Source organism: Rhincodon typus, chromosome 6 (genome assembly GCF_021869965.1).
Source record: "Rhincodon typus isolate 14 chromosome 6, sRhiTyp1.1, whole genome shotgun sequence".
Classification (NCBI taxonomy): Eukaryota; Metazoa; Chordata; class Chondrichthyes; order Orectolobiformes; family Rhincodontidae; genus Rhincodon; species Rhincodon typus.
Window position 1 is genome coordinate 97,382,265 of NC_063337.1, and position 24,503 is coordinate 97,406,767.

Below are 24,503 nucleotides of genomic sequence, written 5' to 3' on the forward strand. Positions count from 1 at the left end.
TTATCCAAATATGTTCTTGCATTGCAAAATGGTAGACAATAGGAATCAAAAGTTGATCAAAAAGAAAGTTGCTGGAAAAGCTCAGCAGGTCTGGCAGCATCTGAGAAGGAAAAATCAGAGTTAACATTTCGGGTTCTGAGGAATGGTCACCAGACCTGAAACATTGACTCTGATTTCTCTCCACAGATGCTGCCAGACCTGCTGAGCTTTTCCAGCAACTTTGTTTTTGTTCCTGATTTACAGCATCCGCAGTTCTTTCGGTTTTTATTTAGGTATCAAACGTTAACAAATTAACATTTCAAGTACAGAACACTTAATTGCAGGGTAGTTTCTATTCTTTTGGTAAAATGGAATTATGATGTTACTGTTGGATCCTTTGAAACGAATTTAGCTTTATTTTCTATTTCTCTTCTCTGCATAACAAAGTAAAATTGTTGACTTTTCCTCTGTAGTTAATCCAAATGTAATCCTGCTTTAAAACATTTTAAAATAAATCACAACTCGGATCTCACATTGGTCATACGTAGAACACAAAAAAATAGTACAGCGCAAAAACAGGCCCTTTGGCCCACCATGTCTGTGCTGACCACATGATGGCATGTTACATTTATGAACTAATCAAAATTCAATCTCCTACAAGGCAAACCGACAACAATAGAAAACAAAACAAAAACTAGCAGTGTAATCTCAGTTTTCTTCTCCAGTTTGATTATTTGTGCAACTTTTTACTACCAATCAATTTCCAGGGAGATGGAACAATAAACATGCTAAATCTAAACTATTATATAAACAAACTGAACTATTCTGACAATGTGCTTGAAATTGCATAGGTTAATACCTGTAAAGTTATTAATTAATGAGATATTTTGAAAACAAATAAAAAAATCCCTTTCACACAAAGCTGACCTTCCAGTTTACAAAGCAGACATTTTCATGGTTTCCTCTTTTATCAATTATCTAGTCGAGTTGTTTATTTACTTTGATATCAAACTGCATCTAAGTCTCAGAAGGCAGGTGATATGTTATGCTGCAATATTTGATGTAACTCTGTAGTTTTCCTAAAAAGATTGAAAAATTTTAAGCAAATCCATTATAGATGTTCAAGACAAAATATTTTCTCTCAATATGTCCTCAATGCAACATTCTTGATGACATACCAATCTTGAAGGTAATATGAAAGTAGGGACAAAGTTCCAATGATTTATGAAATAGCATGTGTTTTATGTTACTTCTACAACCAGTTTTATAAAATATCAACATTAGCAATTTATTTTTTCCAGGGATGTTCCCAGTATATAGTAGTAGAAAACACAACTATTATACAATGCAAGTTTTGAGACTCTCAGCATAGATATTATAGAAATCAGTCACATTATCAAAGTAATGCACAATATGTACACAGGAACAGAGAAAAATAATTCTGAATTGTAGTTAGCAAATATGTCTAGCAATAGTATTGGATTCTTTTGATTGAGACTGCTAGCATACCTAACATTATCTATGTACAAATGCAGCAATTTGAGACATATCCCATTAATCACATAAGGCATATATTTCCATTAAATGACCAATGGGAAATTAAAATCAGTCCACCAAGCTGTAGCATTACAAAGTAACAGGTATAGCTACATATCTTTAGGAATTAGATTACACAAGCAATGCTCACTGCTCAAATGGCATGCGATCAGACATCGCCTCATGTTGGACATTTACCAAAATGTGGGCATCATTTTCTGTTGCTGAGAACAAACTTTTGCTCTAAGGTACATTGCTCACAACATCTGTTGTGATTCTGTTGTGAGCAGTTTAAAAATGTTTTGCATAGAGTATTGATTTCACAGGAAGCAGCAATGAAAATGGCTTCCATTCATTCAGAGTATGGTTAACTATTTACATGTGTGGTACTAATTTCTAACCCTTCACAGTTATGCCAATGTTCTAAGTTTGTCAATTAGATCATCAATTATGTTTACTATCAATTTGATATCGTCTTTTTCAGTCATTCGATGCTGACCATGTTTGCGAAGAATAAGATCAACATCCGAGGAAAGAACATTTTGTGCCACATTCAGTGAGATCTGCCAAGGAATATGATCATCCTTCATACCATGTATAAGCCTCATAGGACAAGTTATTGGAATGGTAGTATGCAACACACAGTGATTTTCAGCATCTTTAAGAAAGGTGTAAGGAATCTTGTGAAATTCTGAACTCTTTTGGAGGTTTGGCAAGTACCATTCTCCTTTTGCTTCTATTTCTTTCTGTGTCTATGAGAAACAACACAGAATTAGAAAATATTGGAAAATATCACACCAGATTATTACAACACATTGTCATTTCTCACAATCAGCATTACCTGATAATCGTCTACATCACTTCACTCTCCAGGGTCTATGTATAACCACTTATACTTAAACAGCTGCAGGACAAGAAAACATCACTATCTGCTCACTAGGATTAACTAATGATGCCAGTGCTACATGTATTCTATGTATGTCTACATGCATTTGTCCCTTAAAGTGGTATTTCCAGTCAGACAGAATCCAAAGCATAGTATCTAATGCACACAAATCATTCATGTTTTTGTTAATTAGCTTTTGCTAGTTTTCTAGGCTAGCAGTTATGGATTAGGGACATTGCCAATTTTAACATTCCATGTTGAACACAGGCATTACAATTGTACAAGGTTTTTATTTCCTCTCTCAAATAATACTGTATATTCCAAAGACACCTTCAGGCTTAATGAATTAAGTTTAGACATTTTTTAGAGCCTACATTGCCTTCTGTAAATTGTTGCTTATCAAAAGTAGTGATCATAACTTTATTCCTCTCTCCACAGATGCTGTCTGACCTGCTGAGTATTTCCAATATTTTTAGCTTTTATTTTAGATATAGATTCTTGTTCAGATTTTTAAAGCAATTACACAATGTATTTCACTGCTTTGGAATGTACTATAGAGCAGGGATATCAGAATGTACTCTTGATCCTTGTGCATTTATGGTATGCTTTGTACTGAAAGTGTTAATAAATGTTTTTTCACTTGATTTTTCAAAAAAGAAAACAATACTTTATATCAATAATTGCTGACAACAACTTGAACTGCCTGGAATTCTGATCTGCCCAGTGGAAAGAAACTTGCAACTCATTCGAATAAAACTTTTTAAAGGTTTTATTTTAATCTATTTATTTCAGTTGTACATTGTGTTGAAAACTCTGTCTACAAAAGCATATATTAAACCGGCTGGTTTGTTGCATTTGCATTTTGGAACTTGTGTTTGAGACTAGCCAGTTAGGCAACAGAATAAGCTTCAGGCAGCTTTACGCAAATAAATTTCATATGCTTCACAATCTCTGCAATCCAGCTTCCATTATGTCGACATGCTCACTTTTTAAAATCCATAAAATAGTAAACAAAAAAGGTAAAATTAAGTTTTCAAAGACTTCTTTTAAAAAAAACGACATGGCCAATCAACTCTGAAAGTAAGATTAAATTATTTATTTCTACATATATACAATAGCTAAACTTGCTACTCACACAAAGACAGCTAAGGAACTGAGTAGACAATAAAAGGTAGAGAGTATGCAAAGGGCATAAGTTTGTTAGCGATCTTAGCAGATGGAGTATAATGTTGGAAAGTGATGTTGTCCACTTTGGCAGAAGAAAAGAAACATTTAAATATTTATTTCAGAACGTGGAGCTCACAGAATCATTAAATTGTTATAACAGATGACCATTCGGCCCACTGTGTCTGCACTGGCTCTCCAAACAAGCATCTCACTTAGTGCGATTCTCCTGTCTCCGCCCTGTAACCCTACACATTCTTCCTTTTCCAATAAATGTCTAATTCTCCTTTGAATGTTTCAAAAGGACCTGCCTCCATTATATTTTGAGGCATTGCATTCCAGACCCTAACTACTTGTGTGAAAGCCTTTTCTCCTCATTTGATTTTTGTTAGAACCCTTGCGGATTTTTTATTTTTATTCTTTTGATCAATTTTGAACTGACAGCTGGAAATGACTTGTGGACTTTGGAACAGCTTGTGATAAAAGGAAAAGAACAGACCAAACATGCTTTTTTTGAGAGACCAAGCCTGGCAGCTGATTGCGAATTGATTTCTGATTAAAAGGGGTTCCAACAGACACACTGACCCTAGCAAAAGCACTATGTTCAAACTGGTAGCAGGAGTTGGCTATTAATGAGGTCAGTAACTGGGAATTGGTTCTAGCAAGTCTGGAAGAGACCCAATGTTCAAGCATGTGGCAGCTGTGGAATGGTAATTGAGGCTTTGTGAAGAGTTGATCAGCCTATCAGGGTGGAAACAGAATTAAAGTTGTTTTGTTTTAAACTTTGTTTTCTGAGAGATGGCTTTTGGACTGCTAATGGGGCAGCACGAAGATTTGAAAGCTCCCTGCCTAATCAGCTACACCAGCTTCCAGAAGTCCAAACAATAGAAAGCTGAGTTAGAAATATTGCTGTCTTTGCCTGGGTGAACTAAGGTAATCCTAATTGACATTTCAGAAAAGCACCATGAGTCCACATCTATGCCTGGGAAACAATGCATTGTGAAAGCTATTTAAGTAATTTGACCAGTTTTCTATTTTGTTTTATTTAACGCTTAACTCTGTTTATGTGAAAGGGGCTGAAAACAAATGTCGAGTTGAAAGCATAGACATTTTTCAGCTTACCATGTAATTTAATTTTCTCTGCTAAAGTTGTAGTGCATTTAAAAAATAGTTAAGCCCCGTGTTTAAAATACAAACCAATGGGTCTGGAAATTAATTATTTGCAAAGCCTAGGATTGGCCATTCAAAAGTTTTGTTAGGGACCACAGGAGTCACTATTTGAGGGTCTTTGAAGGTTTAATTTTACTGTGTAGCAAATGCAGAGGCAGAAAGGCTGATATAGTTTGGCTAAATGTATATTTTAGACTGATTTAGTCTGTCTGTGTCATAACACTGTTGGTTCTTTTACTAATTAATTTAAATCTGTTCTCACTGGTTTTCAATCCAGTCACTGGTGGCAACATTTCCTCCCTATCTATTCCCTATCTGGTAAGATTCCACATAAATTTGAATCCATCTGTCAGATCAGAGATGTGGAGCAATCTGCATATCCTGGTAGATGAATCACAAAAGGTTATTTTGAAGGTACAGTGAATAATTTGGAAGTAAAATGGAACATTAGCATTTACTGAAAAAGGAACTGGAATACGAGAGTAGGTGAAAGCAGCTGAAGGCGGCCTTGGTGAGTTAGCCTCATTAGCAATTATTCTTTATTTTGCAATGTTTTAGTTGAAAGGTGCGATTGTTCTGACTTTACCATGTTCAAAAGCCATTAGTTCAGCTGGATGAGGTGTGATAGTGTGAAGGAGGAGAAAGGACAAAGATGAACTGTTAAGCTTAAAAACATATTAAGAGTTTATGGATATCAAACAATCATACGAAGCAAAAATAATTAGAGAGTCCAAGTTAAAAATGCACTGCACTTACCGCCAAAGGAAGCTGTTTGAAAGCATTTACCAAATAATCAGCCCCTGTAGCTACGCCAACAAGTGCAGCTATTTTATCTGGGCGTGATATTGCAGCTAGGAGCATCAGCCATCCACCCAAACTGGAACCCACCAGAACCTATTAAAAAAAATGCATTTACTATTCAGGATGAATAAGATACATTCATTCATATTTCTCTCCCAACTGTCTAATTATCAAAGAGAGGGGTTTAAGAGGGCTATTTTAGGAAATGAATGAAAAGAGGCATGGGGGGGGGGTACTATGTTAATAATATACATTGTTTAATATTTGATTTTTGCTTGCAATTTGTAAACTAATTGGCGATTTCTACATTTTAGACTTGCCTAGAGGAGGTAAAATGGACAAGATGATTAGGAACAATTTTAATGTAGGAGTGGGATATTCACATTTCTTCTGAATGTGTGAAGTGTATCAGCTTAGAGACAATGGCAGGTTTCAGAATGGCTCAAGGTCTGAAGGAGTGCTCACAGGTTCCTGGATATGGCACTGAAGGCCCTAGTGGAAGTAGTACAAAGGAGGAGGAATGCCCTGTAATCGCAGGATGTGCAAATGACGTTGCATATTATGTGGGACGAGATTGCTGAGACGGTGGCAGTTAGGAGCCCTGCACATGATACCACTACAGCGTTGTAGAAAAATTGAACTATTTGACACAAATGGCAAAAGGTCCCATCCTCAAACACACTTCTCAATAAATGCACCACAATCTCAACAAACTTTTACCATTTAAGATTACAAAAATATTCAAATAACCAACAGTAATAAATTCATTTCAGGCTTTACTCATACTAGACGTACACTATGATTCTTTACACACGAGATATCCCAGAAGACACGCACACAAACACCATTCAATACTCATTCATAATCTTCAGTTTTTATCTTCTGTGGCAACACAACACATTTACCATTGTTACAGGTAGTGCAGGGACATTTTACCAAGACGTACGTGGGCATTCTTTTTCTTATTCATATTTATTCCCGATTCCTAATTCCTAAACAATCCTCATGTTCAAGCATCAGGTCATCCTATCGGAAACATGGTCCTACAGTGGCCAGATACACTGCACCCTAACTCTTCTAGATTCAGATTTGCAGGAGCAATATCCACTTTGACTCCTCCCGAAGGAAATGGAAAAGGAGGTACAGCCACACACCATGGAACAGGAAGACAACAAGATAGTAAGTACTGTGTCAATTACTACCAGTGTCACAATGAACAGCTCAAAGACCAGAACTGTGCATAAACTGGATAATATTGTGCACACAGGATCAAATGGAACCCCCAGATGCAATGTGCTGGGCACTAGCAGCCATCTAAGTGGAAGGCAAACCAAGCTGTCAGCTTGCCAAGAAGAAGAGTCATATATTAGCTCTGATGAACAGCTATAGGGGTAAGCCATAGAAGAAGGGTGATGTCCTAACAACTCAAACTCTTAATCTAGTACCTTAGTAAGACTTGAGGTTAACAGTGACTCCTATAAATGAGTCTGCCTCCAGCTATGACCCATTCTCTTCAGTGTCAAGAAATAACCGGAGCAGCAATTCTGTCACGATGGATCAGATTGCAGAAGGAATCTGTGAAGCTACAGTTGAACAGGGACTGAAAGTAAACAAATCCTAATCTCTGGGACCTTTTGGCTTACATCCTTGAGTTTTAAAGAAATGACTGCACAAACAACGGATGTATTTATTGTGATCTTCCAAAGTTGACTGGTATCTGGAATAATCCTACTGAGCAAATTAGAAGACAGCAAATGAATGAGACTGCCGTGTGAGCAGTGGACGAGAGCAGTTCAGAGAGTTCATTAAACCAGCTAGGTCTGGCAGGGCAACTGATAAATGATTAGGAGACAGTATTTTGCTCATTTATCTTTTGAAACACAGCTAGTTTATTAGTAGTTGTAGGAGCCCACCTGACAAAGAAGCAGTGCTCCGAAAGCTTGTGATTTCAAATAATCTTGTTGGACTATCACCTGGTGTTATGTGACTTCTGACCTTGTCCACCCCTATCCAACACTGTCACCTCCACATCATCTTAAAACCTTGCATTATATGTTCTTAAAAAGACTTTATTGAGAGATCTCTTCAGTTAGGTCCTCTCTCTCCTTTCAGGAGCCACTTCTAAGTAAAGAGCTAAAGCTAAGATGATCACTTCAGATCGCACTGCAGGCTTAGATTGTGGTTTTGCGGGGAGGCGGACAGCAAATTCTGATTGGAGGGATAAGGAGATCATGCAATTTCCAGTTACTGACTTGGAGCTAATAAGTGAGTTAATAAATGAATAGAGTAACAGGAATAATATATAACTGATACTAGGAAAGTTGCAAGGGACCAAATGGACTGCAGAGGTTCAAGACGACAGTTCACCATCACTTACTCAAGAGTAATTAGGGATGGATAATAAATGCTGAGCCAGCCAGTGACGTCCAAATCCTGTGGGTGAATGTAAGGGAACGTTTATGAGCATTTTGGCATACTGGTAATATTATTGAACTAGTAATCCAAAAACCTGATGACTTACGATCTACAGCCATTAAGTCAAATCAAATCACAGGGAATTTAAAATGTATGAACTAAACCTGGAAGGATTGCTGAAAAATTTATTTGGTTTACTGGTCTCTTTCAGGGAAGGGAATGTACCTCTATCAGGTCTGGTCTACGTGTGCCTCAGACTTGCATTGATGTGGTTCTTTCTCAATTGTTTCAGAAATAGTTAAGCATGCCATCGATTACATCAAATTACAACAAATGTTGAATAAGAGTAAAATTGCATGGTACACCTAGCGTTGACTTTGGCACCAGTTCGGAGGTTCACTGTGTCCAGTCGAGTCTGCAAAGTTCTTCTCATTAACATTTGAGAATGTGCTCGAATTAAAAGGTCTGTGCTACAATGGCCTGATGGCCTCCTTCTGTACTATTAAAATTCAGTGATGCCAGGTAGAGAATGTGCATTTGGTGGTGGACTTCAACATCCACCAATATAAATGGTTCAGCTGTAACATTATGGACAAAGTGGTAGAATGCAGTAGGAATGAACTACACGTGTTAATTTTCTCAATATTTTTCACAAGGGGGAAAAATGACAGGATACCTGCAATATACGCATCTATTACTGACAACACTTATAGGAGTGACCATTGCCCACAGTCTCTATGGATATATTGTCCCTTCTTCACACTGAGCACACTCTCCATGTTGTGTGGTACTAACACTGTGTTAGACTAAGTTCAGATCCAGCAGCTCATCAGAAACAGAAGAATTGTATTCAATCACAATCTGTAATCCCATGGCCTGGCATATCCTTCATGTTACAATTACAATCAAAACGTGGAAACTACGCTATTTCAATAAGTGTGGGAAGACATGACAGGAGCAGTACCATGCATACCAAAGATTGTACTAACTGGATGAAACTACAAGACACGAGTACTTGCACGCTAAACAGTGGAAGCAGCATGTCATGGTCAGAGCTAAGTCAGGCATGAATGAATTAAGTCAAAACTCTGCAGTCCTGTCACAGTTATGAATGATGGTGAACAATTAAACAAATAACTGGACCAAGCTCCATAAACAACCACATCAGTGTTTAGCATATTAAAGATTAAGGGACAAGGCTAAAGCTTTTGCGACATCTCAACCAGGTGTGATATTACAGATATCAGAACTTTAATAAGTGATTATGGATTGAATGAACAAGCAGCAGCAATAACTATGTCTGGAATAAACTAATAAAGGACAAGAACAAACTTATACAGGAATTGAAAGCAATTAGCCATGTCTGGGGAAAAGAGGGAGTTAAAACTGCATGAACAAAACTATTTTGACATCTGCTTGATAACGAGCTGCTTTACACTACGAGGATAACGGAATGCCAGAATTTAAAGAGTTAGTTTAGGAAAATGGTGTCTTCAAACAGACAGTAAAGGCCAAATTTGATAAGGAACAAATAAGCTGCTTCTGTTGATAAGATAAGCTGCAGACTTACAATAATTTGGATGAAAGGACTTTTAAAAAAAACATCAATAATATCACACCTAGACCTGGAGGATGAAAATCTGTTTAAGAATTAAACACCAGATTCCCCCTTTAGCAGAACTTCAAAGAACAACACTGCAAAAGGATCAAACCTTGGACACTTCCAGAGACAGACACTGTTGGTTGGAATCGTGGTCAAGTTCCACCAATAATCGGATAATAGCCAAGTTGAGTTGCAAGACTTACCTTGCTTTCTTAAGGGGTCTTATTTCGGTTGCTAAGGGCAATGACGTTTATACCAGTTTCACTACTCGATTGTCTGTAAGATTTCTTAATAAGTAGCCGAATTAAAAGTAACTTGTGGTTATTTACCCATAACACATGGATGCATAATGAAAGATCCAACCCAGCATCATAGATGTCTTCAGCCAATTTGATTATTCTACACAATATCAAGAAACAGCTGAAGGCAGTGGATCTGGCAAAGGGGATACTTTTGGCCCCAACAACATCTCAGACGTGCAGTCCAGAGTTAGCTGCATTCCTAACCAAGATGTTCCAGCACAACAACAACACTGACAACAATCCAATAAAGTGGAAGATTGCCCTAGTATGTCCCTTCCACAAAAAGCATGACAATCCAATCTAAGCAACGAGTGCCCTTTCAGTCTGTTAATCAACAGCAAAGCAATGCAAGATATAATAGACAATATTATCATGTGACACTTTCACAGCAAATCTTCTTACGGATGCTCATTTCAGACCCTGCTAGGGCCACTCAGCTCCAGATCCCATTACAACTTTGGCCTAAACAAAGACAAAAAGGGGTGAATTCAAGAGGCAAATCAAAACTGACGGCCCCGAACTCAAGGCAGCATCCAGGATCCCTCGTAAAATTGCATTTAATTCAAATCAGGGCAAAATTCTTCACTAACTGGAGTTACATTAACACAAAGAAGATGACTGTGTAGGTTGAAGAACCAACTATTTTCATCTACTTCAAATGATGTTCCCTTCACATTAGGATATGAAATGGAAATGCTCTTTATTGAATGTAAAGTATAGCAATCTATTCATAACTCCTCAGATGATGAATCAGTTCATGTCCACGTCACAATAATGGGTTGGCAAATAAATTGGGGGGAGGGGGGGAAATAATATGTGCTGCTCAATTACTAAAGTCACCATCTCCAAAAAGAGAGAATCTAATCAATGTCCCTTGACAATCAATGGCACTATTACTGCTTAAATTCATTTACATTCTAGAATTTACTGTTGATCAACTGGAAACTCTGGAGTAACTAACACACCACTTGATTCCCATAAGCATGCCCATCATTTTCAGCTCAAGTCAACAGTCAGAGTGTCAGAGATATAGAGCATGGAAACAGGCCCTTCAGTCCCACTCATCCCTGCCAACCAAATATCCTATATAAATCTGGTCCCATTTGGCCCATATCCCTCTAAACCTTTCCTATTCATAAACCCATCCAGATGCCTTTTAAATGTCATTATTGTACCAACCTCCAGCACCTCCTCTGGTAGCTCTATCCATACACGCACCATCCTCTGTGTGAAAAGGTTGCCCCTTAGGTCCCTTTTATATCTTTCCCCTCTCAACTTAAACCGATGTCCTCTAGCTTTGGACTCCCGTGTGATGGAATACTCTCCAATTGGCTGGATAAGTGCACCATTAGAAATACTCAACAAGCTCAATACAATCCAGGACAGTGCAATCCACTTGAATGGAATCCTATCCATTATGTTAAAACATTCACTCCCCTCACCACTGCACAACTGCAGCAACATGCACCATCTTCAAGTTACACTTCAAATTGGTCCATTGCCTGCACCTTCCAAACCTGTGACTTCTAACACTTGGAAGAAAAATGGCAGCAGGTTTGTAGGAACACCACTACCACATGCAAGCTGCCCTCCAAGCCACCCATTATTCTGACTTGAAACTATATGGCAGGCTTTTTACTGTGGTTGGGATTCCTAACATTACTGGCATGTAGCCACATCACATGGACTGCAGTGTTTCAAGAATATTGCTCTCCTACACCCTTCCCTGAGCAATTAGGAATGAACAATGTATGTTGGCTTCAGAGATGCCTACATTATATGACTGAATTAAAAGAAAATGGATGCAGGACTAAAGGAGGTAAAATTAGGAGTAGTGATTAAACATTTGGCCAGAAGGGGCTTCTCAGGATGATTTCAAAGGAAAGAAAGAGTGGGGGGTAGCAGGTACATTCTCGATCGTAAAATATTGAAGCAAAGCGGTTTTCACAATGTTACAGTCAGAAGAATGGACAGTATTATTGAGATATAGAGCAACAAGGCCATGAGGAACTGTGATCACAAGGATGAGAACTTTAAATTAAAGGCATTGCTGGATGTGAGCCAATTGCAGTCAGCAAGACAGAGGTGAAGGCTAAGTGAGGCTTTGTCTAGGATGCAATGTATTCATGGGCCAGTTTGTAACATTCTCACCTCAGTCAAGTTCTAAGTCAGGACTTGGAAGTAATGATCCAAACTGACACTCCAGCGCAGTATTCTTGGACATTTCAGGTCTGTGAGCATTCATCAAAACTCCTTATCCTGAGTTATGCCATGTGTCCTGGCCAATAATTCTTCGATCAACATCACAAAACTAGATGATCTGGATGGAATCATACTCTTGTTTGAGAGAGTTTACTGTACACAACTCACCCTTGTGTTGCCTACATTACAACAGTAGCGACAGCTCAAAAGTAATTCACTGGTTGTAAAGTGCTTTGGGCATCCGGTGGTCACAAGAAGTGCTATATCAAATAAAAACTCTTTCTTTACAAGAAAGAAAACTTTAGATGACTGAACATAACCTGGGAGATATGCCACAAAGGCATTAGAACAGTCAGTTCAGAGATGAAGAGGGATGAGAGTTTCATCAGCAGATATACCAAGGTAGAAATGTGCAATCTTTGTGCTAGACAAGATACATGGGTCAAAAATTCATCTTGGGATTGAATATGATATCAAGTTACAAATGGTAGAGTTCCAAAACATGCTGGGCACATGTGGTACAGAAATGTCACATTTATGAACCACAGTGATGGTGTAAAGCAACAATTTGTCAGACAGCCAATTTTTCCTGACACGGATAACATTTTTACAGTTTGGTAGTCATCATCTCGAAGTACAAGTTGACCCTTACTGTTTTCTACATACCCAATTAGACAGCAGCTGGCAATATGAACACTTGCCTTTTACAGTTACAGTCAATGGAAATTCTCACCATGTACCTTTGAACCTATTGCAAAACAAGTCTGTTCCCAATAGTTTGGCCATAAAATCTTACTTGTGGTCCTTCTGAGAGTTCATCAAGCACAGCCAAAACATCCTTCCTCCACTGTCCTATTGTACTCTCACTGAACTTTCCTTCGGACGCACCACATCCTGAATAGTCAAACCTTGTAAGGATAAAACCAAAATGTTGTAAAACACAAGACAAAGTTTCAGGTTTTTAAAATCACTTTAAAAGACAAAATTATTGAATGTTATATCGGGAGAGATGTCTAAACTATTGCTACACAGCTGATAAACCAAACGCTTAAAAATCAAAAGATTGATGAATTGCTTCACTCCCCCAAAACAAAAATAAATGTAGACTAACTATTGATTTCTAAATGGTAACAGCAACTTAGTTATTTCTTAACAAGGCCAGAACTCGTTACAAAATTTGTATTAATGCAAATCAAAATGCTTCACAAAAATGAAGTCGAACAAGTCCTACTTGTTATATCAGTGTTTGAACCGGTCCCGAGAGGAGGGGATCAGTGTCATGTTTTCTGGTTAGAGGCCAATGAACCAGAAACAAAATACACCGGATGCTAGGAGAGTACAGGAATAAAACAGAAAGTGCTGGAAATAATCAGCAGATCTGACAGCACTGTGGAGGCAGAAACAGAAATAACGTTTCAAGTCTGTAATCATTCATCAGAAGTTGTGGTGAAAGGTCACAGACTGAGTGCCAATCCTGTTAAGTGCATCCAGAAAGCTCTGCTTTTATTTTAGAGTTCCAGCAGTCTCAGCATTTTGCTCTTAAAACGAGGGAGGGAGTTTTTTTTAAAATCACGTTCATGTATTTATTTGTATTATTCTATTAGTTAGATCACTGTTTTTGTCATCATATGAATTGGACTATAAATCTTAATTTTGGCCACATTTGTAAGTACTTCCACCAGTTATCAATGTTCTTACATTTGCATTGCTTGTAGGTGTATGTATGCATTTATTTATCTGATTTTATTTCCATGCGTATTGTATGCAAGTATGTGTGTTAATCATAGCATTTATGTATCTCTGTCAAGTGTACTTAAAACTTAATTTTCTAGTCATGTCCAATTTAAACATCTCTCACGATTTGTGTACTGACCTGTTTTCTATCTTTTCTTCCCAACATATTTCATCTATTCCTACGCGTTAGCTTGTTGAAATTGCCCCAAGTAAAATATATTTATTATTGACTGTGCTCATTACATTTCAACGTTTATTTAAGCCTAATAAAGGTTCAGCCATTGCGTCCCAGATTGCACTCTTGCAGAAGTAAATTCTTACTTCCCAAAGAAATTATAACAAGTCACCAAGTTTTTAAACATGTAGAGTCTGGAAGCACAACACCCTGCCCACACAGCATTGAATCCCAGATCCTAATATTCCCAACATTCACATGGCCGCATTCAGCCCATCAACAGTAACCCATCCTTCAGCTTTTTTATTCCTGAAGACTATGGGCCCTGACAATATTCTGGCCATCATAGTAAAAATGTGTGCTTCAGATATTTATAATCTTCATGCTAAGCTATTCAAATATAGCTAGAATACTGGCCCCCGAAAGGGTGACTTTAACCCTTTGTTTCCTCCGACTAGACTCCGTTATCCAATCACATTTGAACTAATACACATGACTATATTAACCAATTACCCAATTACCCAGACGTTCACATCTTCTAGTAGTTAGTACATCTTCTAATTGTTGGTACACAATTTGTGATTACAGAAAGCCTACCGTTTATTTTCCCCCATTGCCTATATTATTTATTTCCCATTTCAGTCCCTCCTATTGCCTAATTTCTCTTTTAGCATCTACCAGACACAGGAAAATTGCTCAGCTATATCCCATGCACAAACAGTATGCCAAATCCAAGTGACCTGTGAGACATTTTTTCTCCTTTTGCATCATCTCTTGGCTGTTTACAACAACATTTACTTTCAGAACTAGTTCTGGTTTGAATATTGTCACTTTAAGGACTGACATAAACAAGCTGTCAAAGTTAAAACAAAAGAAAAAAGTTTACTTTACATAACACCCAAAATGTGAACATAATGAAACATTCTCTCCCTCAAAACACAGACACAGAAACACACGAGTTCTAGAGATAACACTTGAACAGAGATTATTAACTAAATAACAAGAAACAAATCTCACATCCTACAAGATGAAAATGCTGCAAGCCTGAAGGATTTCCCACTGTTTCTTTGAAGATAACTGGAGGTTAGAAGCTTCTGTATTTTCATGCAAAGTTGTCACCGAGCATGTATTTGAAGTGATGTAATATTGTAGTTGAAAACAAATGAGCCCTCTGTTCACTGATTGTACATTTAGACAGGACTGCTGGGAGTTAATTACCAGACTTTGGAATAGTACAAATTGATATCTCATGTCAGGTTTGATTACATGACTATAGTATCAATATTTCTATTGTTCACACAAATGATTCTATGTCATAAGCCATTGTGATACAATAAACCATTAAATGGCAGCAAGACAGCTGCCTGTGATAAAACGGTTTCTCCAAACTTCACTACTGGTCCTGAAAGGTTCCCAGTCTACCTCAACCCTGGAAGAATTAGTTAATCTCGAAAGTTTGAGCAGCAGGTAAAGTTAGATGTTTCACACTGTTTGTTTGTAGTTGCAACATGAGGGATGCTCAACACCAACAGGATGCTGCAGTTAAGCTGAAAAGACATTCTGCCTTTTACACAAATGAGAATTGCAGAATATGAATTTCAGTTTGGTGTGATGATAGGTATGGAGGCCATGCATTTCAAAGATGGTGACCATATCAAATAATATATCCTTTCAACTGTTTGCCGTAAGGAAGGTGTTGACTATAGTCAACCAGCCCACACTTGCAGAAATCACTTTGGCCATTATTCTGATGACACAATTGGACATTATCTGCTAAAGAAGCCAGAGTGTGAGAAAAATTATACTGACAACCAAGTTAGGTTGAGCTGGGGTCAGAGATGTTATAATTGCTTGCATTGGGAAGCTACATATATTAATATACAGGGCCCTGCTCTTTACAAATAGAAAGAACATACACTATGCCAATTTCAACACAACAAAATAGGTTTTGGCTTTTCTCTGGTCAAGGCATTGCCCTGAGAAATGAATCAAAGATGACCTGCCTGGTTTAAAACTTAAACAAAACTTGGCAGTTAATTATCTGTCACCATTAACTAGTGCATCCTCCATAGCAAAGGCTCAACCAATCACAGTCATCTTGCCAACCAATCAGCACTCTCCTCTCACAATATAATATGTTGTTTTCCTTTCACTTTGGTATTTCTTATGAACTGTCAAGATGAGTGCAAGGTGAAATGCTTTGACAAAATAAGTCTTTTTGCAACAATACCCAAGCTTTGTACTGCTAAATGACTATTTCTAAACTTCTCTGTTAGGTTGAGTTTGCAGACACCAAGCATGTCATGACTTAAGGAAGTGCTGTAAACTCCACAAGTAATCTTGGACCCTGAATGTCTTTTCAATGGGGAGTCATTCATTTAGACATTTGTTTTAATGACTTTCTAGGACAGAAGTTCACTCCAGTCTATACAGAAATCACAAAATGTAACCAATCTCTTGGACTCAATCCTGGATCAAGGCTAATTGTCCAGATTCCATACTACTTTAAAACAAAAAATAAAATATCCGTTGTCTTTATAGACTCAGGCTTATGTGATGTGAGCTCAATAAACCCAATCAATGCACTCAAATCATCAAACTGATGGAAATGATCATTGACAGTGCTGTCAAGTAGCATTTACACAGCAATAAACTGTTCCCTGATGCTCAGCTTGGGTTCTACCAGGGCTACTCTGATCCTGATCTGTCTTGCTCCAAAAATGGACAAGGTGAGACTGACTTGTGATTAAGGTAGCCTTTGACCAATGGTGACTTTAAACAGGCAAAGTCAATGAGAATCACAAAAAAAAGAAGGTCTCAGACGGTTGGAGAAATATCCAATACAAAGGAAGACGGTTGGGTTGTTGGAAGTTAAATCATTTCAGTCCCAGGAGATTGTTTCAGGAGCTCCTCGGGTGGTGGCCTAGACCTAATCATCCTTAGTTGCTTCAGGAATAATGTTCGCTCCATCATTAAATTGGAAGCAGGAATGATTGCTGATAATTGAACAATACCCAGCACTCACAATATGTGCAACTTTTCAGATGTGCAAGCATTCATGCTTAGGCTGATATGTGACAAAGAAACATGTGCACCATACATGGGCCAGATAATCTGACCATCACCCTTTCATATTCAATGGCATTACCATTACTGAATTCAGTCACTATCCTGAACAAAAGAAGAAAATACATGTCATTACATTTTAGGCATATGTTAGAAATTGTCTTGCATAGACTCAATTCCAATAACCAACTGATTTTTTTTTGGAGCGGGATTGCAAAAAAAAAACACTCCCAATTATTCAGAAAAGAAAATGGAACAGCTCACAATTTGCTGCCTTTCCACTGTTCTGGAACACAGTTGAGTTGAGAAAATAAACTACAAATGAAATCATAACTGTATTGTACAACATCGACTTTATTTCACATGAGACATTAGTTCTAATTTAAATCACTGCAGCAGAGAATAGAGAAAAGATGGGAAACTATACTGTACCTGAACAGTAAATTGAGATTGGTCAAACATTCATTTTGGAATAAAATACATTTAATGTAACAAAACATTGCTGTTTCTTTTCCTAAGAGCAATATGTGATTCTATTGTAACTATTTCCATACAGACCTTATATATGAATGCCCAAGTGATTTGCAGAAATCCTCAAGCTCCAATCCTTTCTGTGCCTTCATAGTTGAGGCAAAACCAGGCAGGAAAATGACTCCTGGGCTTCTACCTTTTATTTTCTTATATGCTAACTTAGGTTCATCTGGACGAGCTAGGTATTTGGTTGATTTCTTACAGCATCCTAGAACACCAAAACATGGATCAACATTGACAGTCAATCTTTACAGGGGTTAAATAAAAGTCTGCTCAAATGCACTGATAAGCGACAAAGGATTGAATTTAATTGCATCCCCACTTCCAGCTTAAAAGTTAAGGGTGAACTCGCTCCAGCTCTGGTAGGTATGTAGCTGGAGTGGACAGTCAGGAGGGGAAGGTAACCTGGGAGTCTCGCCAATGGACTCAGAGCTATTTAGGGAATCTGCTACCTGCAACAGCCCTTACAAAATGGCCATTATTTGCCCCATGGATGGGTGGGCCTCCTGATGCTTTCCACATCAGTGAAAAATTTTATACATTTATTGTTACCTGATAGCTCATGATATTAGAAATAGATTTTTTTTACCTCCATGTAGTCCATCTTCTCATAACATTTCCTTTTCACTTAGTTTTTGTTTGCATCTAAGTTTTACTTCTTCCTGTCTTTATCTTACTTTTTCTCATTGCTCTTAGTGTGCCCATCTCCAACTCCTATTACATACTTTCTCCCTTTCAACAAGCGACTAAACGTTGTTTCTTCTTTCACACAAAGGCTTAAATTTTAGAGTCAGCTGACAATAGACAGTGCACAACACAGAATTAGAAAAGTTCCATTTAAAAATTTAAATGGGTTCTAACATGTAAATTTCCTCTACTCCAAAGTGCCATTGAATTTGGCATTACCTTCAGCATCTAGCAATAAGGAAAGAAGCTGGCTGGCTGCCGAGTCAATCAGATCGAAGGGAGGGAATGGATACAGAAGGCTTTAAAGTAAAGCACGGGGGCAAGGGATCATGTTTGGGATGACGTGTTAAATTGAATAGACATGATAAAGTAAGAGAGCAAGATGATAAGAGCATGCAAGGTGGTGATCTATTACCATAGGTAAAGATCATGACAATGCTACTCTCACTTTTCCCAATACTGGTAATGGGTCGGTTTTGAATCAACAATTGCCTAAAGATGGGAGCTAGGTATTACGCCCCATCTGAAACCAGAAACTGTGACAACAAAGTCTTCATTATTGCGTTGAAATGTCATACTATATTATGTTCTCAGCTGTTCAGCGAGACATGAATTGCAAAGTTGCAGATTCTAAGGGAAGATATCAGAAAAAAAGAACAATACTCTTCAAAGCAACAAGACTATGTTCTTGGCAACTAACATGTTATTTATAACAGTGCAACCTTTAGTATTTGTACAATTAATGGGCCTGCTTGACAGTTAATGAAAATTGGCTGGGTCACAAGAGCTTCCATCAGCTGATCTTGCTCATGCAGCACAGAAATGCTTGAAGCAAAGCAACAAGGCTTATGAAATACAAACAATAATAAAACTTGTGCAACTGGGTCAACATTTTCAGTGGAAATTCAGTTAAAGCAGAATAGTGCATTAAAATTTTGAGAGAATGGCAATCCGCCATGTACGTGAATTAAAATTCTGTTGGATAAATGTTTTGATGAACAAGCAATATTTAAAAATAACAGCAATTACTCCCTCATAAAACCAGCGAAACAGAGCGCTGAATAGCTATGGTGGCAGTCAACATTCATATTTCACAGTTTATTCAAGAATGTAAATTATGGTTAATTTTGCAGCTCTAGAAATCCCTGTTCCAACTTGAGGGAGAATCAGGACTTCCTGATAAATAGAGAGGTTGGGGGGGGTGCAGAGGTAGAAGGTGGCACGCACAAAGGTGGTGTCAGTTTGTTTTGTTTCATCTCATCTGAGGGGGCCAGGTATACTTTGTGATCAATGATGCATCATTTATATTCCCCTTACCTCTCCAACTCTCTCTCAACACTGCTGACATGCCCTGCACACCATCCTCTGCTCCCCAAATGTCCAAGAAGGGCATGGTCTATGAAGATGCCAATATTACGTTGGCAGATAGGCGAGTCATAGAAACATACAGCATGGAAAGAGACTCTTTGTGGAGGGAGAAAACTGTTATTGAGGCTAATTTTTTACTGCTGCACTGAGCCACAATCCAGATAAATGACAACGTTAGCTAAAGCTGTGAATATTTTTGTACTGCCCAGTTTCTGAATTTGGTAGATTCCAAGCAAATCTTCCACAATCAACTACCACAGAGAATTGGCCTTCTAATTTAGAAGAAACTGCTCTTTTGTGAGGTTCAACTAAGTTAAATGGGACTGGTGGAAATTTTCAGGATGATGTCATCAGACCTGGCTAGACTAACATCTTTCAATGATGTTTTCATGAAAAAAATATTTGGAAAGTGGGATAAAAGCAGTGATCCAGCATATCCTTAGCCAGGTGACATCATAACCGCATCAACCTACATAAGAAAGCTGAGCCACGTCCAAGGATAGGAATTTCAGCCCCCAATAAAAATACCGATGCCCACAAATCTGTTTTACTTAAACAACTTTCATTACTTTATATTGTCACTATACCTCACCACCATCTGTCTCCAACTCACTTTGGCACCTTACCCTTTTTCATCCTTCATGTATTATTCAAAACTATCAGTTTATTGTTTTCCAATGCTAACTTCTTTCCCAAAATATTCTTCATCCACTCTTTCTTCAGCCTCTCTTCCTCATTGATTTAAACCTACACTTAAATTCTCAAAAGCAGCTCTCCTCAGATTTCACTACTGTCACGTTCTTCTCAATCTCATCCTTCATGTTCACTCTCCAAGCCTAACCCTGGTAAGTTTTAGATAAGGTGTGGAGCTGGATGAAGACAGCAGGCCAGGCAGCATCAGAGGAGCAGGAAAGCTGACGTTTCGGGTCTGGACACTTCTTCAGAAATGGGGGAGGGGGAAGGGGCCTCTGGAATAAATAGAGGTGGGGGGGCAGAGATAGAAGGTGGCACACACAAAGGTGGTGTCAGTTTGTTTTGTTTCATCTCGTCTGAGGGGGCCGGGTATACTTTGTGATCCATGGGAGGTCATTCCGGGAGGCACTTGCGTTGATCAGGCTTCCGCAGATTCAATGATGACATACATTTAGCATCAAATTACTGTACATATGCAGCTCATGCAGTGAACAAATATTACACATTACAAATGTTGCTCACAAGTAATCACCTATCACCGCCTCCCCCTCTCCCTATTTATTTCAGAGCCCCCTTTCCCTCCCCCATTTCTGAACAAGGGCCCAGACCTGAAATGTCAGCTTTCCTGCTCCTCTGATGCTGCCTGGCCTGCTGCATTCATCCAGCTCCACACCTTGTTGTCTCAGACTCCAGCATCAGCAGTCCCTACTATCCCTGGTAAGTTTTAGTTATCTTTCAGATGCCGCTGGATCTTGAATCACTGAGAAAGTTATTTCTGACTTCATTATTTCCTCGTCTAATATCAATCCTCTCCTTCCTTTATTCGGATTTCCCTCACCTCAAAAAAACATTGGTAGTTTTCTCAAATGCTTTCTCCAATTCCAGATTTTGATTCCTTTGGCTCTCCAGCCACCATGATAGCTCTGGTGTTGTTACCCTGCTTAACTGCTCTGTCACCTCGATTATTGATACCATTAATCCAAATCAAACGAATCATTGCCCCTCATCTGTGTGCCCCACAGCACAGCTTTATCAAGACCCAAGGGCACAAAAATTGTTTTAACTTTTAGACAGAGCTTGGAATTCAGTCTCAGGAGTGCAATCTCAATACCTTCTATTTTCTCCAAATCTCAGCTGCACAATTATAAGATGAAAAGTGGCTTTGAGCATGCATGAGGATGGTGTCAGTTTGTTTTATTTCATCTCATCTGAGGGGGCCAGGTATACTTTGTGGGCAATGGGAGGCACTTGCTTTGATCAGGCTTCCATAAATTCAATGATGACATACATTTAGCATCAAATTACTGTGCATGTGCAGCTCATGCAGTGAACAACTGTTACACATTACAAATGTCAGTCACAAGTAATCATGCAAATGTCAATCATGACAAATTCATCCAACCAAGCTTTGTGAAGCAGAAATGATTGAAAACCATCTTAAGTGGCACTTGCACTCTTCAATTCATAAATACCTTCCATACATCCCACTGCTGCAGGAACATGGGGGCTGCTCTCCTCTCAAGTGGAAGCACAAGAATGTACGAACATGGATCCTTATTTGAAATGTTGCTGTGTGCCTGATGGGCAGGGAGGAGAGCGTAGGTGGGGGGGAAGCAAGTGGCACCGCTATCACCATCACAATATCCAAATGAATTGGTGCCACAACATATATGATACATTTAAAAGGCCAAGAACTTACAGCCTAGCTGTCATTTCCTCCAGATGATAGAAGTTCAGTGCAGCAACACACTAAGGATGTCCTAAGAACCCACAGGAGAACTGAGATATCACTTGGAGCAGGACCTGTAGTTGTGCATACCATACCATCCCAGAGACTGATGTTTAACATGTGTGTGACTGGCTTGCTCCAAGCTTTCATTGGGAATCTGCACGGAATCTCCCAGACCTCATCTCACAAAAACCAATCAAGGATATTATCAATTCAATTTGTGCAAGATCTCATCACTTCATCTCTTTGGGATTTGCAAACATCACTGGTTTTACCTCGGTGAAGGCTCTTTAAACTATCACTGAGCACCATTTTATAACAGAGCTTAATTCATAGGCAGAAAAAGATTTGCTCAATCAAGATCTACTTCACCAGTGATCAGTATTACCACATCTTAGAGATCTGCACCAGGTATCCTGGCAGTCTTGTCCCTCTCCCACTGACTCAATTATGTTCTGCTTATGCTGGCTGAGGAGATGAATGTCAGTTACCCAGCCACCTGTCTTTGCCCTTTTGACCCATTTATAAAGGAGCATGTCTTGAATGAGATAATCAGGACAGACGCAGGGTGGGGATGCACAAAACAGAGCTGTTACTGATGGTGCAGTTGCAGGAAAGGTGGGATGGTTCTCAAATGAATGCATAGGATAGGAAGACTTCATACTTTAGGAGAATGATGTGGGTGAGAGTCATTGAATTTAAGATGCTGCCTAGTGACAATTGTAGACCATCAGCCTTTGTGAAAAGTGTGCAATGGCTGACTTAGAGTGAGTGCAAGGTAGCAGAGAAAATGGTGTCACTTACTCTCGCAAAGCACAAACTTGGCTAGCCACTTTGCAGCATTGCTCTGGGTCATGCACACTACACTGACCCAGCCTAGTATTCCAATTATGTTCACAGGGTACAGCACCTAAGGGAAGAGGACAGTCATCATTCTCCACCACCCTGTCCACAAAGCAAGGTGCCAACTTCCGATACTTGGCCATCTACTTCCGAGAAGTGATGCGAGCAGCAGAAAGCGCTGACAGCAGCGGTACTACCATCTCAGCCAGTGCAAGACTCAACAGGAAGGTGCCATGGGGGCTGGTTGCATAATTAACAAGGGGGAATGGCGCAGGATTGCATGGGAAAAAGCCACCAGGGCTCACAGAGATAATCTTTCCATGAAACACTGATACTGACAGTTAGCTAAAATATGGAAAGGTGCAGACATCATGGCATTCCAGGGATTAGTATGGGTCTGACTGATCATAGATATTTCTCCACTTAGGGGCTAGGGTCTACCTGTTGGATACAGTGACTTTCCCATGACAATTAGGCAGTACAACGTTAAGAAAGCAGGAGGGCTCAGGTCATCAGATGCTCCCCAGCCCAGCTCGAATTCCCAATGCGAACTGAAGGGCTTTTACCCTGGACACCCTAACCCCTCCCCCAACACCCCCCAAGCCCAGGGGCCACCAGCTCAGGCTTCAAACCAAACGTGTCCCTCTCTCACAGTCGGACTGGCCCCGGGGCCCCGGGGCCCCGGAGCCCCGACCACAGGAACCTTCATCAACTCACCCACAGCATGAGGAGACCAGGGCACCGGCCGCCACAAGGCGCCGCTTCCTACAACGAGCAGGCCCGGCAACCGACACAGCACAGCAACCGCCATGACACCAAGCGGACCGAGTGGGAAGGGACACTGAATATTCATGAGCGGATGGGCGGGGTCTCCTAAATATTCATCACCTGGAGGGCGGTGCTTCGTGAGTATTAACAGTGAGAGGGCGGAGCCTTTTAGTTTCGTCATCGAGAGGGCGGTGTTTCGTTATTATTCATAAAGGGGCGGTCCACGATGAATGTTAATGAAGGGGGCGTGGAAATCAATGGATTATTAATAAAGGGGCGGCTACTTTATGAATATTAAACAGAGGGGCGTGTCAGTGTGTCTGGGTAATCAAAAACAAAAATAAACAAAGAAGTGCCCATGCCAGAAACCAGAAACTAAAAGCTAGAAAAACACAAGCAGAGAGAGGGAAACAAAGTTGAACGTTTCAGATCTCCTGACCGTGCTGAAGAATTTCAGATTAAGGGTCACCGGGCTTGAAACGTTAACCCTGCTTCACTCTCCGCAGATGCTGCCGGACCTGCTGAGATTTTCCATGCAATTTTTATTTTTGAAGGATTAATGAAAGAGGACGCCCCACAACTTTATCCCGGCATCAGTTTTGCAATAACATTCGGGAACGGGCGGTCGACCTTTGACCCTGCGGGATGTGACCGCCAGCAGGACATGGTGCGGGCGGCGGCGGTGGTGGTTTCCATGGATACCGGGTGTGGGTGAAGGGTTTCAGCCTGTAATGTTGACTTCGCCGCTCCTCGGATGCTGTCCGACCAGCTGTGCTTTTCCAGCTCCACATTTATTGACTCCAGCTTCCAGCGTCTGCCGTTCTTCCGGTCTCCATGGATACCGGCACTCT

The 24,503-nt window shown here is 39.5% G+C and overlaps 1 protein-coding gene across 1 annotated transcript; it reads right to left on the reverse strand.

Annotated features, from left to right (window-relative positions):
- Positions 1-372: 372 nt before the first annotated feature.
- Positions 373-23,745, reverse strand: LOC109913921 (palmitoyl-protein thioesterase ABHD10, mitochondrial-like). The gene is made up of 5 exons (XM_048598234.1): positions 23,602-23,745; positions 17,592-17,772; positions 12,855-12,966; positions 5,492-5,629; positions 373-2,267 (listed from the first exon to the last, which is right to left on the reverse strand). The coding sequence occupies exons 1-5, from the start codon at positions 23,735-23,737 to the stop codon at positions 1,926-1,928; spliced, it is 909 nt and encodes a 302-aa protein (XP_048454191.1). The 5' UTR covers positions 23,738-23,745; the 3' UTR covers positions 373-1,925.
- Positions 23,746-24,503: the final 758 nt, after the last annotated feature.

What these genes read in the sequence shown, in the direction of transcription:
- LOC109913921 (XM_048598234.1), bottom strand. Translation starts at nt 23,737, where the DNA reads ATGAATATTCAGTGTCCCTTCCCACTCGGTCCGCTTGGTGTCATGGCG. An exon ending in AACTCTCAGAAGGACCACAA is followed by an intron (nt 5,630 to 12,854) that starts GTAAGATTTTAT and finishes TTTTTTTAATAG; the next exon opens with GTTCTGGTGGGTTCCAGTTT. An exon ending in TCAAACAGCTTCCTTTGGCG is followed by an intron (nt 2,268 to 5,491) that starts GTAAGTGCAGTG and finishes TGTTTCTCATAG; the next exon opens with ACACAGAAAGAAATAGAAGC.